The sequence below is a fragment of the Mycteria americana genome, chromosome 2 (assembly GCF_035582795.1).
Source record: "Mycteria americana isolate JAX WOST 10 ecotype Jacksonville Zoo and Gardens chromosome 2, USCA_MyAme_1.0, whole genome shotgun sequence".
In the NCBI taxonomy this organism is placed as follows: domain Eukaryota; kingdom Metazoa; phylum Chordata; class Aves; order Ciconiiformes; family Ciconiidae; genus Mycteria; species Mycteria americana.
Window position 1 is genome coordinate 42206735 of NC_134366.1, and position 16379 is coordinate 42223113.

The following is a 16379-nucleotide window of genomic DNA, read 5'->3' on the forward strand; positions in this document are numbered from 1 at the left end:
GGCCAAAACTCTGGACTTCCTTCTAGCTGCTTGGGAAGTAGCCTGGACATGCTGCCAAACTCATTAGTTCCCGTGGAATTGTGCAAGGGTCAAGAGGTCTTTAGAAATCAATTTCCTAAGACACAATCTATGACCTTGCCGTCTCAATCAAGGGTAAAGCTAATTTATCGACAACACGAGAGAGAACGTCCAGTTCAGGTTCTCTTTTACTGACCACTTGCTTGACCTTGGTTTAGCCACAGAACATAAATGCTTCTCCACTGACACTGTGTAGGATTGTCAATGAAGTCAAAGAATATCAAGCATTATCAACAGCCACAATCATTCATGAGCATGCATATTTACGAAGATCATTTTTGGGTTAAACACTTGCTTCCTGTCTCACATTCACATACTTAAAGCCCTTGTCAGAGGTCCTGTTTAAAGTCTAATATGACTTGTGGGTGGTTACCTTCTCCTCAGGCTGATAATGCTCAGCAGCAGCTGATGTGTCCCTTAAAGATTCGTCAGCTTGGGAAGAATTTCTGGAAATATGCAGAACTTCTCAGTTAGCCTACATGTTTGGAGGATGCCATTAACCAGCTCTGGCATATGAGCTAAACATAGCAGCATTCAATAATGTACTGTTCAGAATGAAAATGGGAACACTGAGGATTATGCTGCATGTCAGTACACATGATGAGAAGGCAAAGGTCACGTTGCAAGGCAAAGACTATGAGCAGCAAGGCAGGTAGATGACAGCAGCTCTGACGACAACATCCGCACATTCGGGACTGACATAGTCAGCAAAGGTGGACTTGGCAGATGGCCACACATCACAGGAAGCAGTACTTTGCATGGGAATGAACTTCAGAGTGCTGTTAAAAAGGGCTGCTAGTCTCATTCTTGAAACCTAGGCTCAGTTTGCTGAAAAATTGAAGAGACAAGGAGTCTGTGAAGTCCAACTACAGTGCTTATACCAAAAGATAAACTACTAAGATGATGTTCGGGAATAACAGGGTTTTGATAGGAGTCTATTTTTGCTTTTGTACTTCCAAATTAATATGAGCACATCTTCCCCACCCTCTCCCCCAAGATAATTATAGTCTAAAATCAGTCTTTGTAAGAAAAAAGAAACTGCAAATTTATGGAACAACACAAGATTAACAATTATTTATTAAAATTCATCATTAAAATTGCATTTGAATTACGCAGAGTTAAACAATTTGCAAAACAATCTGAAGACTCTGAACTATGGAAAATCCTGAAAAACACAGAAATTCTAATAGATAATTTCTAAAAATTCAGCTGGCCTATTGCATTAAATACAAACAGTGATCACAAAGCAAAACTGGTAAAAAAAACCCCTAAAGCATACTAAACCAGTCTAACAGTTTATCCATTTCATTAAGTTTATCCATTCATTCATTATCCATTTATCAGTAACTGGTTAAAACCAGCACTTTTCAAAACTTTGCTGCATACCTATATACATTTTAAAATTTGAAAAGGTTTCTTTGTAATAGAAAGTTTCTTTGTAATAATACTTCGACATATTGTTTCTGAGCATTTTAAGACTTGCAGCTTATAGCTTCTCTGATCTCTATTAATGCTGTGAATTGCTTGAATTTAAGACTGCATAAATAAATATTTTTGACAATTAGTTCATTTTAATTGCTTAAAACAAAATGAACATCCATAAAAGGTAAATAAATGAACATTTAATTATGGAAATTTGCTATTGATTACTACAAATTGCTTCTAGAATGGGCATGTTCTTTTACTACTCTTAATTATTGTAATTAAGATTTTTGCATGTTAATTAGAATTGTTTTGGCATGGCAAATTCCACCCCTCTCTGTGTGTCTCAAAGTAGGTAAGCACACAGATTCTTAATTTTTTTTTCTATATCTAGTATATGTAAATAAGGAAAAGAACTTGCCAGAGTACATTCACATTAAAAAGGGGCATAATTCTATAAAGTCAAAATTAACATAAAACCAATTTAGACTTTTTTTTTTCTTTTAGAGCATTAAATATCTCAGCCAGAAACAGGAAAATTGAAACATTCATGACATAGTTCAGTAAAATAATGAAAATACTTAAGGAGCAATAAGATTTCTATCATCATAGATAGTCCTACTAAGTAAAAAAATTATTAAAGAGAAATCTAACCTTGTTCTAACCTAAGGCATGAGAAAAAACATATCCTAACCTGAAAAAAATACACTGTATTGTTTGCCAGGGAATAGCTTATATACCAGCTAATGCTGTTCTCATTCTTACTTTAATTGCCCCGACAGTTTTATCTTTTGTAGCCCCTCCCATTTGTAAATTTTAAGTATTTCTCAGGAAGCCTGTTGAGACGGGATGTAGAACGCCATCACTCAGAGTTTCACTCTGAGAGTTGCAGCGCACTGTAGGTTAGTGAAACTCTGCACATCTTAAATTAGAGTGGGAAACTCACAAGCCCTGGGACTGAATACGGCCTGCAATTTCATTGCATGTCACTTGGGATCATATCATTTTTTCCTTCTACATTACTTCTGGCTACCACTCAGCTAGGCTTTAATTTATGGCCTACCCGTGTGTCTGAAAGAGCTATTTGGCCCTTAGTAAGGGAGAGGATATTCCAGGTTTAATTGAGTACATAAAATTCTACTTTGTGCCCTCTTGAGTCTTCCATGGAAACTGTGGCTCACTGAAGTGGACAGTAACTGTTAGGAGTGTACTTACTGCATTGAAGTTGGGGAAGAGATTGACTGCTGCGGCAGTGTCCAGAGGAAACGGAAGAAATGGTTTAATATCCAGCGATGGCTGCAAAGGTGGAGCAGGAGGACGCACTAGGGCTGGAAGAGCAGGGCTCTGGCATGTACCACCTACACGTAGAAAGAGACAGAAGGCATTCAGCAAGTACTATGATTAGGGGCAAAAAAAAAAAAAAAAAAAAAAAAAAAAAAGTGCCAACACAAAAAAGCAACAATAAAAAGACAATATTGGATTAAACAAATACATTTGTATTTGTCCACAAATTACTGCACTACTGAAAAAGAGCACAGCTGACTCAGTGACTGTTGGTTATAATTCTTTGCCAGTAATCGCTTCAGGTATCAGTCTATCATTATTTAAAATCAGCTAATAAACCATTTCTCTCCCTGGATTACCTGGAACAATAGTTCAGCATATGTCTGACTTCCCTCTGGAACTTCAGCTAGTCTCCTTCTGCTATAATTTCAGTGTTTCATCCCAACCTTATTGCTCAACCCTCCAAAGGCAAACTGCTCCAGAAGAAAAAGAACAACAACTAGCTGTTTGGCTCAGCAAAAGTCACGTCATTTGCAAACTTTTGAATTTTTAATTAAATGTTCACCCATGGAGCTTACAGCTTCAGAGTCAACCTAAACCTCGCAAACACAACATACCTTGCTGCCTCAACAGCTGATCAATACAAATCTAAATTAAGAACAATTTCAGCAGCCACCGAAATTCTGTTTACGGGAAGGTACCGACGAACGCTTTCTGCTCTTGCAAGGGGTGGAGCTGATTCAGACTCTGTGCAGCAGAAAGCTCCTCCCGGCTAACGCTACCAACCACCAGCTCTGTGGGAACATAATGCAAATGAAGAAATCCCCTTGCATACCAATAAGTTGCTACCTGTTTGCAGCAGACCCTATTTTACTTACTTGTTTGCCCCTTACCACAGCTAGCTAAAAGCTGGAAGGATCCAAGCCCGTTCTCTGCTTCCAATGTCTCCCATGTTTTGGTTGCACTCCAAAACATCAATTCCCTGTTAATTAAAGACTATTTGGATCCTAGGAAACTGTTAAAATATGCCAGTGTTCTTCTAATCTGAGAGGCAGGCAACAGACTGTAAAAACCTGCTGGTAAGAGTCCAAGAAACATTAAAAAAAACCGTAAGGGGAGTCTTACCCCACTCATTGAACAGAGACACAGGCAGACAGACCAACAGAGGGAGAGATCCAAAATCTGTTTCTTTTTTTTCCTCTTGTACATACAGACACTTCATTAGACAAGCTGCATACATTCTTTAAGGGCCCAAATATAAAGTAGTCAGAATGATATATGGAATCTCTCCATTTTTGGCCAGCAAATCTGCTAACAAGGTTTGCCATTTAATGTGTCTAATTGAGGACTAACAGCACAGGATTTAATTAACCAGTTGTAGCAGATCATCCACAGTTCTGCTGCTAGGTATAAAATCAGCTGGAGCCAAATTTTCAAAGACAGTATTTTTTGCCAAATTTCAGCTCCTCTGTGAAGCATTTCACTAAGAATCATTGGAAGGAAAACATTACCCACTAGTAAAATAAAGGTATTGGGTTAGGGATCACTCCAATCTCATGCTAGTTTTTGCCCTAGAGTAACTGCCATTTTTGGAGTAATTTCTACATTCACCTCAATGTAAGAGTGTACCAAATCACTCTTTGAATGCAGCAGCTAAGGATACAGGCAACAGAAAAGTAGAGGGTGAGCAGCTCTGCTTTGCATAGCTCACCAACATAGAATCATCAAGTATTTCATGATTGCCATTGGTTTGGCGATTGCTACCTTCCCACGGAATTATTACAAAAACAGCGTAAAAATAATGTAACAGGTCAGAATGATGATAAGGTAGTGTTCAACATGCCAATCTTCCCCCTTCTGAATGGGAAAGACACATAAAGATATTTTTTGAGATGTTGGAAATACTTTTTTTTTCTCTCATGTAAAGCTTTTACAGATCATGAAGGGAAGAAGTCACTCCTACTAATAAAAACCTTAATAAGAAGTCTCCAGGTTGCACCTGAGATTGTATAGAATCACATAGAAATGACAAGGTGAGCATTTGCCTGGCAATAGCAAAGAATTTGAAGCTGATTAAACATCCTACAACTCACAGATGCAAATGCAAACTGGGCTGAGAAATATCACCTATGCCTGGGGACCCAGCTCACCGAGTGTATTACCTCAGTGCTATGGAGGAGAGCCTCGCAGGTTCGGATTACCTAGAGCAACAGCATTGCTATCCCATACTTTTCTAGGATACCATGCCACGAAGGATGAAATATTTCTATTCTGTGATCCTTCCCTGTGGCATGACTAGGCACTCACGCACCTGCCGCTGCCAGCCAGTGCTGCACAAAGTCATCCGGGGACGAGAACATGCTTTAAATGGAAAAATTCAGCCAGCTCTGCAGGACCTTGGCTGGGACTCAGAGCCTCTGGAACAGAGTTTAAAATCTACCACAGTCCTGGCTACAGTGGCACAGAAAATGAGTACGTTCAGGAGCACAGCTGCTCTCTGTTTTTGCAATAGTGTCAGACATGTCCTTTAACGATGGAGCATGTGATAGGTATCATGAAATTTGAGCTTTTGCTTGAAAGAAATTCTCTAATGTTTATGGCTGCAAAAATTAGCTTCTCTTTCCATTTAACATGCACAGAGTTGTAGTCTAGAATCAGCAACAGAAAACCTGAAGCAATGGCAACCATTTTTGTGACTCAGCTTAACTGAAAAACCTTTGGACAACATTTTGGAATGTCAATGCCAACTATTTCCCATCTAATCCATTAGCAGAGGGACGGAGAGGGGTAGAAGCCCACTGGGAAGAGTTCTTGAAGAGCACATGTAAATAAATTCTTGTTGTAAAGAAGGCAATATCAAGGGCAGAAATGATGACAGAAGGAAAACATGAGAACTGAGAAAGCCAAACTGAAGGTAAAGAAAGAGAGGTGCACTAAAACTCATAACGCAGAATTTACTCTGTAAATAAGTGGTGCTGCGTGTGACAACAGCATGCTTAGAAAATGCCTATAGCAAGACATAGGTCCTTTTTAGTTATCCAGTGTTACTGAACACCGGATCAAGGTGAGGAACCATAAAGAGTGCTTATGACTGTTCTGGTGTTCTGTATGATAAGCTTCTACAGAAAGACCTCCACAGCTTTCCGGTGCAGATGCAATACTGCTGATCAACACACAATGAAGGCTCAATGTCAGCCTTTTTATAGACTTCCTACCAGCAAGGTTTGGAGTTCCACTTTGACCAATAAAGCTGGGATAACATCCTACACCACTGACAGGCTTTGTCCACAGCCTGTGTTTGATGCTCTGTATTATTACCTGAAGTTCCCATGGACATCCTTGCCAAAAACTAGGTGCATGGACGGCCTGACTTAAGACATAACAGTCCCTGCAAAACATAGGGCAGTACAGGTCTAAAGTTACATTTATGCTACAATTTCCTAAAATAGGAGGATACTAACGTATTTACTAATTCCAGTGTTGCAAGTTAGCGATGTTATAGTCTAATGTCTTTCTAAAGAGAAAGAGTCTTTTCAGCCCATTCAGATCCTAAATGGGAGATGAATGTTCCAGACATTTTGGAAATTCATGTCAATGTTTTTACCTTAATTTTCTTTGTAGGAAGCACAGGAATAATACAACTTAGAAGCTTAATTAGCTCAGTATTTTAACCAAGATTGAAGTAATCATTCGTTTCTTCAGTTTTCCGGCAATTTAAAACACAGGCAAGAATCTCTTGGCCAGAGGCACTGGCAATACATCCAAGGTAAGCATGAGCAAACAAGTTTGAAGAAAAGCTTGCCACAAACCTTTGCCCCTTCCTATATCTCATTGAGACAGTTTTTGAGAAATTCCACAGAGTCAATCAAACTGTGCATTTTTACACATGGATGCACTTTTGCGTCTCCAGTTGGGACTAGACATTTTGCCCTACCACTAGGTAATCTGTTTTGCAATATAGCATTATGCTCTGAGCACAGACGGCCTACGTAGTACAAAGCCGCATGTGCAACATGAGGTTCAGGCTCTTTGTGGCATAGCCTACTCAAGCAGTTCTCCTTCAGAAACCACTGGTGATATGAACTTCATCACTACAACACCTTCCTTACCTGTACCCAGAACCAAGGGAAGACAACAGAAACATTCAGATGAAGAGATGATTCCTGCAGGTTCAGCCTCAAACTGTCCATTCCATTGTCACATTTTATTTGTTTTGAGTTAGAATGTGAACAAACACTGTCGTCTCATTCCCCCCCCCCATTTCAACTTTAGAGACCATGTTTCACTACAGAATTGAGAATAGATTTTAAAATGAGAAGTCATTCCAAAAAGAAGAAACCAGATTTCTATAAAAATGCTAAAGTTTTGACCTTATCTTAAAGACATTTTTGTCACAATTCTTTACAAAAAATTAACACCTTCTGGGGGAAATTTTTGCTTTCAATAAAGTAGCATTTTCTGATAAGAAGGTCTCCCATGCAAATTTCTGTGCCCAGTTCACCTGAAATATCCCTCAGATCCGTGCTTAGTAAAGAGTATAAACAGCTGTAAGTACTGCCCCTAAAATCTGGATTAAGAGAAGCACAAAGACTGCATATGCCCAAAGGAAACAAAAGAAAATAGAGTAAACAGACATGACAAAGCAGGGTGGTTTTTATATACAGGATAATAAATAACAAGTTTACTTAACATTTCTGGAGGAGGTCAAGATCCCTGTCCCTCAGGTCCCCTAACAAACAGCTCAACAATTTGGCAACCGCATATTGCTATATTTTGTGACTTGGCTATAAAGAAAGATATGCTACATCTTCTCCTCCATAGCCTTTCCTCATGCACGCTCTCATTCCCAATCCTTTAAACTCAACTGCAGGTTTAGTTTCCAGAACAAGAATCACCAGATCTATTATCAAGTAGCCTCTCCTAAGGAAATACCCAGCCCAAATTTTGCAGACACAAATAATGTAGATAATTTTTTGCAATGCGTTTGGAACTTGGAGGTATGTAAACTGGGCAGGAACTCTAAACTAATACCCCATTAATCTAAATCTTTTGCAGTTCTTCCATCACTATTACCACCATAAACAGTGAGTGAAAAAGCAAATCTCTGCAGAATTCCATTTTCATTTCTTCATTACCTTGCAATTCTTTCCTTTTGGCCACGTGTACAGCCATTTTCAATACATCAGAGACACCCTAAACTAATGTTCAATTTCCTTTCCATCCTGGATTCTGAGTTTGTTTTCAGTATCATGATTTGGTTTCTCCAAGATATGGATATTCCCAAGTTTTCCACCCCATGTCACACCTCTCCCAGTATTTCCATGATAGCTTATTTGAGGTCAAAACAATACAAACATTCTGTCTTGGCAGAAGCTCAAAGAACTTTTCAGATGGTACGACTCAGTGGAGTAGCTGAGAACGCACCACTGGTTTCCAACTTAAAAGTTAACTTCTAGGTAACTTGAAAAGGTAACTTCAAAAAGTATCATTAATATTTTTTATATAAGATCCTAGTATCTGACAGTTCACACCCAGTAAGCATTACAATACATCCTAGAGACCCTGAGCCAAAAGAGGATTTTTTTTCCTAGAAAAATTTCAAGAAAACTAACTCAGGTTATTTTAAAGTATAAAAGTGAAGGGATATGTGGGGAGCTCGTGTTCTGTCTCATAAATGCTATAAAACTTACATTTGGATAACTCAGTATCAGCTAGAACTTTCAATTCATTATGAATTTAGTGTGCCCATGGGCCAAAGAAAAGGTATATTTGAAAGGATTTTATTCAAAAATACAATAAAGACATAAGCAATTAAGAACAACAGGCTAGCCATAATGAATAATGAACTTTCTTTATCTAAAATATTAGAGATCACATTTAGGTTTTCAGAGAGTATGATGAAATGGGAAATTTAAAGACATCCAAAGACAAAAGAATAACCTTCTCTGGGATGTAACAGAGACAATGTGACATGAATTGTAGATCTGGCTTTTAGGAATTAGCTTAATGTAATTTGTCATGACCTATAGTCACTAGTGTACTCCCTTTTATCACTGTATGATAGTCTTCATTTTTGCAACAGACGCTTTTCTTAAAAACTGCTGGATTGTCACTTTAAAGGTAAGTTCAGTTCCATAATAAGTAGTACCAGTGATCTAACCTGACATGGCAAAATAGGCTTCACCTAATCACCAAGCTACTTAGTAGTAGTTATTATACTACTCAAGTGACTAAAATATGAACTCAGTATACAGAAAGTTAGCTAACATGCAACCTGTAGCTTTTACGTGCATAAATGGACACACTTTCAATTTTAAATATTTAATTTTAATAGGCTACGTATTATTCCGTATGGACTGAAAGGAGGTTATGTGTGAACAAATAACGTGATGCCTGTTGAGAATTTATTACTCAGAAAATCTATTTTCTGACCATTTATAGTGTTAGAACTCAGTTCCTTGTAAGGGTTTTTTGTTGTTGTTTTGTGTGTGTGTGGAAGGGGAAATGAGGATATTAAAACAAAGTGGTTTTGACTCCTGCATTGTTCACAGACTTTTTTTGGAGAGTGCTTTCATTATATAATAATCTCAAAAGTATTTTAAAAATGAGGATATCCACATTTAAACATAATATTATTTCATATAAACCCTCTTAGTTTCAGAAAATAAAGAAAAAACTCAAATGTCTTAAATATTTGACACCCACGAGAAAAGAAGAACCCTCAAAATGGGGCTCCAAGCACACCAGCCTCAATCCTGCTGACTCTCCTAAGACAGCTTGAGGATCAAGTACGCTGTGTGGCAATACAAGCTTTCCTTTCATAGGTTTTGCTGTTAGTAATGTTAACAGTGGCTAGTCACTTTGAAGAGGATGAATGCAACACTGTCTCAGCTGTGGAGATCTATGAGTAATTGATTTTTCAGTTCACTAGCCAAACCAAAAAATAAAGACAATTAGGGGAGGAAAAAAAAAAAAAAAAATCATTGTGTCAGCTGAAACATTTCTTTCACCCAAAATGAAATTCTATAGTTTGTACTTGGATACTTAACCATTTTTATTATTTAAATATTGGCAAATTTCAAACATCCAAAACCAAACAATTCAAAACTACTCATTACAAAAATATTTTCAAATATTTTCTGATCTCTTTCCCTCTTTTCGTCCCTTCTGTTTTTTTTTTTTTTTTTAAAGTAAAACTATTTCATTTTGGCACAAATCACTACCTCCTATTTATTTATAGAGTGCATTTTTCAGCACATACACTATTCACCTGGAAAGTTTGAATCAGCTCTGGTCACTTGCTGCTATTCAAAGTATTATTTTGTCTAGAGACAATATTTATTCTGTGATTCCTGCAAAGTGAGCTAGTTTAGAAAAATAATTCTTTTTATTATTATTATTAGTTTTAGAAGCCTGTGGCTATGCATCATACTGATTTTTTTTTAAGTCTTTTCTTTCACACTTACTAGCATTTTGAAAAACATAAAATCATATATCTTGATACAAGAATTTTGATTGAAAGATGTACCCCTCTCTACCTAAAGGAGTAGATTTCTCTTTTCGTTGTGTAGAATCCTGTGAAACTACTATTATGACACTGGACGAGGAAAATACAGAGACAAATTTGCATGAATGCTCTGATATCTGTTATCTCCTTTCATTATTGTCCTTTCAGTAAACAAGCTCAGGTTCCTGCTCCCTTTTTGCTACCTTCTTCCCTCCTGTTCCTCTGCCATTATCCATCTGCATTAACAGACAGGTGGGCCCAGGTTACAGACAATAAAGTCTAGTCTGTCTGAATAGGATCAAAGTGCACTGCACTGCGCAGACCTTACCCACCTCAGGCCACAAGGACGCTAACACCAGAGACTCCGTGAACCCCAGAAAGTATCACCCCTTTCTCCCGTACCTAGAGTATGCTATGGCCCACAGCAAACACTTTACCAATTAAAAACTTTTTTTATTAAATAAAATCTGCTGAAAACCCACGATCTGAACTTCAGCACTTAACATTGTCTAGCAATGAATTCCACTAACTCACTACAGGCAATATCTTCTATGGATTATAAATTGCACAAGGGCAGCAACTAAGCTTTTTATTTTAGCAACATGACCTACTAATTGAGCTCTTTGGAATCCTTTGAGGTTTTATTCCAGTTGGTCAGACAAATTTGGATGATTTTTTTTCCCTATTGGAAGCTGTTGGATCACTGAAAATTAAATGATCCAAAATGAACGTTCCACTTTCTGTAAAGTTCTGGCTATTTCTAGTAGAAGAAAACAAGAAGAAATTGTCCAATTTGGCCACCTTGCTTATTACTAGCTGCCCATACAAAGTACCAGCCATGCCAGCTACCAGAGAATCAGAAAGCCCAAGACTGCCAGCATCATGGCTTCGGAGAAGGCAAACAAGCAAAATGCCCATGACCCTCAGCTCTCCTCCCTCTTGAGAATGGCAGAGCTTTTCATTTCCATTTGCCTTAAAAACAAAATCAAACTTTAAATACCCAGCAGCCTTATTTTTCTCCATGCAATTCTGGTATTAATTCTCAGGACATTTCTACATGGCAAGAGATTATCCCCATTTTTCAGCTATGAACCTAGGACAGACAGCGTAAGTCACCTCCTCACAGCTCACACAGGAATCAGTGGCAGGTCAAGGAATTGAGCCCTAGGTCCCCAAATTTAGTGCTCTGAGTACTGCAACATCCTGCCCTGGTTTTAGTCTAGTAGTGAACTGAATGCACTTTCACTCAGACTTGAGTGATCTCATGATAGCAAAGACAATGTCAAAACCTGTTCTTCCTTCCCAGCCATAAATGCTAGAGGGAAGATAAGTGGACTGATGACTCTACATCTGCATTAATAATTCTCTTTACTTTTGGCAAACTATGTATTCCCAGCTCTGGTCTGCAGTTCCTTCCCCTACCACTCATGTTTTATACAACTTTCTACTTTCTTTAGTAAGAAAGTGAATCCAAGGAAGTGAAAAGCCTGCCTTGCCCAGAGTGAGCTAGAAATATATAGAGACATTCCTACCACCAAATAGTAATGCCAGGCCAGAAAAGTTTGCTGGATATCAAAGGAAAAACAGCTTTCCCTTTTCTTCTCATGACCATAAGGTCTTCATCTTGGCTAGCTATTCCCACATAAAGCAGCTACCCACACTATGCTTTCCAGCCTGCAGTGGAAAGATTTACATTCGGACTCAAGCTAAGGTGCATCTTGAGGTGTGTGGGAAGCACGGGTATTTTCAGAGGAGCACTGTAATCCAATGAAGTTAGAGGAAGGGCACAGTGTTACAGATGTGCATTTCCCCAAAACTGCATGTACAGTGTTTCTCTACAGCTTTCAGAAGATAAAGACATTTTCTGACAGTGCCAGACTGGCTGCACCATTATTGACTAGCACATCGTGGATGTCTCCTAACCAGCGGGTCAGAGTATATGGTTAGTAGCCTCTGCTGGAGAGCTACTAGACCGTACCAGATCTAACCAGCTACAGGCCCAGCAAAAATGCTGTTACAAACTAAATGGATCTAAGTATTGAACAACAGGGAGGAAGCTGCCGAAGGGCATTAAGACTTGTCCCAAAGTGTGCTCCCCTGGGGTCGCAGTCTCCCAATAGATCCTAACCATAAAGACTCAAACACCCCACCCCCACCCCCCACCACCATAAATAAATAAATAAAATAAAGCAAAAATACAAGCATCAGCCAAGTATTATAAAAATCACATTAATTTCAAAGCTTTACACTTTTTGACATTTAAAAAAATCTTTGACCTGGCATATTCTGCTGTTGGATTTTTCTGATGTTTTTATAAAGGTCATGTTTGTGGTATAATGAGCAGATTTCCAAGGGTTATTAATCAGAAGAACACTGTATTGCAAACAGATTTTCAAAGAATTTTTCATTTTTATGATGAATATATCAGCAATTCTAAAAGTGCCATTTTTCAAAAGCATGGTTGGGAAAGAAATAACGATTAAGTTCTGATGTCTTTACTTTAAATGAAACAAGCATACAACTGAGACAAATATATAACTAATATCATGAAATGGACACACTCCACTAGTAAACTCTGTGAGGATAGTGCTGTGCAGCAATGCCTCTTTCATTTAGCACTGGGAAAGCTCAACTTCACCAAGTTTTATTAATAATTCACTGGAAATGGTTTTTACACATTTTTAACTGCATAGTGCAAGAGTAAGTGGAACTTAATGCCAACAGTTATTGCATGCTTCCAGAGCATCACTTTGCTCTTCTGCTAGCTGTCAAGCCTCTGCTGTTTTACTGAATAACAGGTAGATCAACTTGGGAAGTTGACCAAGTTAGGAGAAGGATGGCAGAATCCAAGTCAAAGGAGCAAAGTCTGCCCAAGCCAAAGCTAGCTCGACAGAGAGAGAGGAGGGGAAGGAGGCAGAGAGGTGCATAGAGAAGAGAGTGATGGAAAGTCTATGGTTATGTAGATCCGCTTGGCTGTTGGTCTTATAGGCAGCACACAAGAGTGACATGAAAATACATCTGTGAATCTATGCCAGTGTTGCAAGGACCGGGCCAAGATTCCCCCCTGAATTAACTTCGCAGTTTTTGCATAGATAGGACTGCCTATGTATATGTACATAACAAAAATGCATACTTATTGAAATAAACCCACATTTTAAACTTTTCTTTCCCATGCATAAAGACATAAACGCTTATGCAATACATCAGAAACTATTACAGACTCAGAAACTATTAGACTGAATTTTTGATTCACAAAAACTCCACATATATGTTTAAAACTATTAGGTTTATGGTCTTTCATAGGTAGGCAAAAGAGTAAGTGGTATTGTTTCTTGCTGAGCATTGAAAAAACAGAGTGGAACCAAAAGCACAGGATTTAAAAATCGATAGGGTGCACAGACACAGCAGACAGAAGTGAGTTTTAAAGGACAGGCTCCTGGACATAAAGCACTACTCAGTTCATGGTGGCTTGAAAGATACTTGTTAAGATAAATTATACATCTTATCACCACTTTTTCTATATGCACTCCTAAATTAAAAATACTTCAAGTTATTTGACTCAGGAACTTTTCCCACCAATGAAATACCTGATTTCCCACTCCGAATGAAGTATCTGAAGTTCTTAAAGAAAAGTAAACCAAACCAGCAAACACGAATATCTTTCATACTATTCTTTCTCAGGATGTAAAACCAAAAAAACCTATTAGATCACATGGCCTGATTGTCTCTAAACCCCAACCCACTACTTTTCATAAAACTTCTACTATACTTTAATGAAACTAAACCAGTTCAACCCTCAGGAGATAGAGCTGTTTGTGAAAAAACCTGAGAGCCTGAGGCTCTATCTGTGACCAAGACTTTCTGGAAAAAGAAGCTGATGAAAAATTGAAGTTATCCTAGCAGGCAACCCATGCTTTCTATTGAGAAGCAAAGAAAAAACAGACAGTTCTTGGCAGTCTGGTGTCCCCACAGAGACAGGGGAAGAGAGGGATAAAATGCTTAGTTAACTGTTAAGTTTGAGCCTTACTAGAACAGAATTGTATGCCACCTCAAAGCACACATGCACTGTGTCCAGCAATGACTAATCTCTGGATTTTCACCAGGAGGCAATTAAAAAAGAAAAAAAAAAAGAAAAGAAAAGAAAAAAGAAAAAAAAGCCAATTGCACTCTGGGGAGAGAAAAATCTTCCCATCTCCTGTTAAGTACCACCTGAATACTTGAAGATTAGATTACAGTCATTCCCTTCAGCATTAAGCAGTTGAGGTCAGCTTACATCACACTGTCTTACAGAGATGTGAAATCAGATGTTGCTTTGTTGCTCCATTGCCCAAAATTGAAGGTTAACTACAGCGACTGCAATATAGCAAGCTGGGCATGCACGTAAGACAAAAGCATGCACACTAACAAGAGAGCAGCCTTCCAGCATGAAGAGATGAGTCATTTAATTCACCAGAAACTTGCAGATCGTCACCGACTTTCTTAGAACCTTTGTTTTGCTGTACCGACCAACACATCGGCCATTCTTCATTTGTCTGACAAAGACTGGGGATGCAAATGATTAGCTGGCTCTGGACTGCAGCAGAGTTTTGAGTTCAGCAACGGGTCAACCATGAAAGAAGAGCAGGTGCTGATAGAGCATAAAACCCTCAAGGTGATGTTAAGGGCAAGGAGTTTGCATCAAATTTGGGAGGGGGAAAAGTGGAGAGGAAAGAAAGGGAAGCTAAGAGGAAGTAAGAAGGCAGCAGGCAGAATAAGAATGGAAAGAATGGGATGTTGGAAATCAATGGGAGAAAGCTGAACCTTGGCCAGAATCAATTAAACAGATGTTTTATGGAAATTCTATATCCAGACACAGATTTAGTTTTAATAAAGTTTAAATAGGACATGTTATAACATACTTTAAAAGTAATAGTTGTGTAACTGTATTGTATCTAGAAAATACCAACATCATTGCCAAAAACTATTTATTGCAATCACACACTGCTCTTGTGCAATTCAAATGATTTTTTTTTTTTTTTTTTTTCTTTTTAAACAGAGATAAATATGTGCCATATGAGATGCTGGAAAACAGTTTCTAGGTTTTAAATCACAGTATATCCTGGTGAACCAATGTTTTTATTTCCTTCCAAAAACTGTGGGATTGTGCTTCCATAGACACGGTTACAATCAAGAAAATAGCTACTCCATAAACCAGTAAGTCTCTATATTAAAAAAGTGTAAGCAAAAATAAACACCATAATGCAATATAACAGATAAAAATATTTAAGAAATTTTTATTAGGACTAGTGAAGAAAACATTGGTTTTCCTATCTGTGACAAAGATCATATGAACATATTTTATACAGTGTTCTGTAACAGCATCGGCCCACATATACTAATGCTGTGGAGTCAGAGTTGAATCCAACTCCCTACAAATCAGAGCAGGGAAGACTGTTAAAGATGCCAAAGAAAGGTGGTCCTGCAAATGTTTTATGGCACAATGAGCTCCTCCTGGTGTCTATGGTGGCAGACTCAAGCATCAGAGCTCAGAGCTATCAAATTCTGGTTCTCAGTGAGACTCCATGAAAATTCACATTTGAGTAACACTTTGAGCTGCCAAAAAAAAAAAAAAAAAAAAAAAAAAGAGTACAAATTCCAAAGGCATGAGTGCTTGAAATAACAGAGTTTGACTAACTCTTTGAACATCTAAATGCTCCACTGCACAAGCAGGATACCTTCATTCTCACTAACAGATCCCAGCCATGACCCTTCTGCAGAAGAGAAAGACACGACAAATCAGACTATCCTGAATTCACTTTTATAAAGCTGTCTCTTCGTTCTCTGTCATAGGAGACCAGTTTGAAACCATGTTTTATGCAAGTAATAAATAAGAATCCCATCTCCCTTGAATCAGGCTTTGGTGTTGCACATGCCCCTGCAATCACGAAATTACAGATAACTGATCATAATTATTCTTCCATGGCTTTTTGGCTGATGCTTTACTTCAAGATGCTATCACTTGTGAATAGGAGAGGGAGAGAAAACATTGTCAAATTTAATTTTGTTCTGTGTTGCAAAGTTCTGTCAGAATTGGTCTTCTCTGCAGATC

The 16379-nt window shown here is 38.2% G+C and overlaps 1 protein-coding gene across 1 annotated transcript in view; it reads right to left on the reverse strand.

The window, feature by feature from the left end:
- LOC142405550 (zinc finger protein 385D) overlaps positions 1 to 16379 on the reverse strand; it is a 166538-nt gene that overhangs the window by 133509 nt on the left and 16650 nt on the right. Inside the window, exon 2 of the mRNA XM_075493140.1 lies at positions 2716 to 2858. Within this exon, the coding sequence (XP_075349255.1) occupies positions 2716 to 2858 (143 nt within the window). The remainder of the gene's footprint in view (positions 1 to 2715; positions 2859 to 16379) is intronic.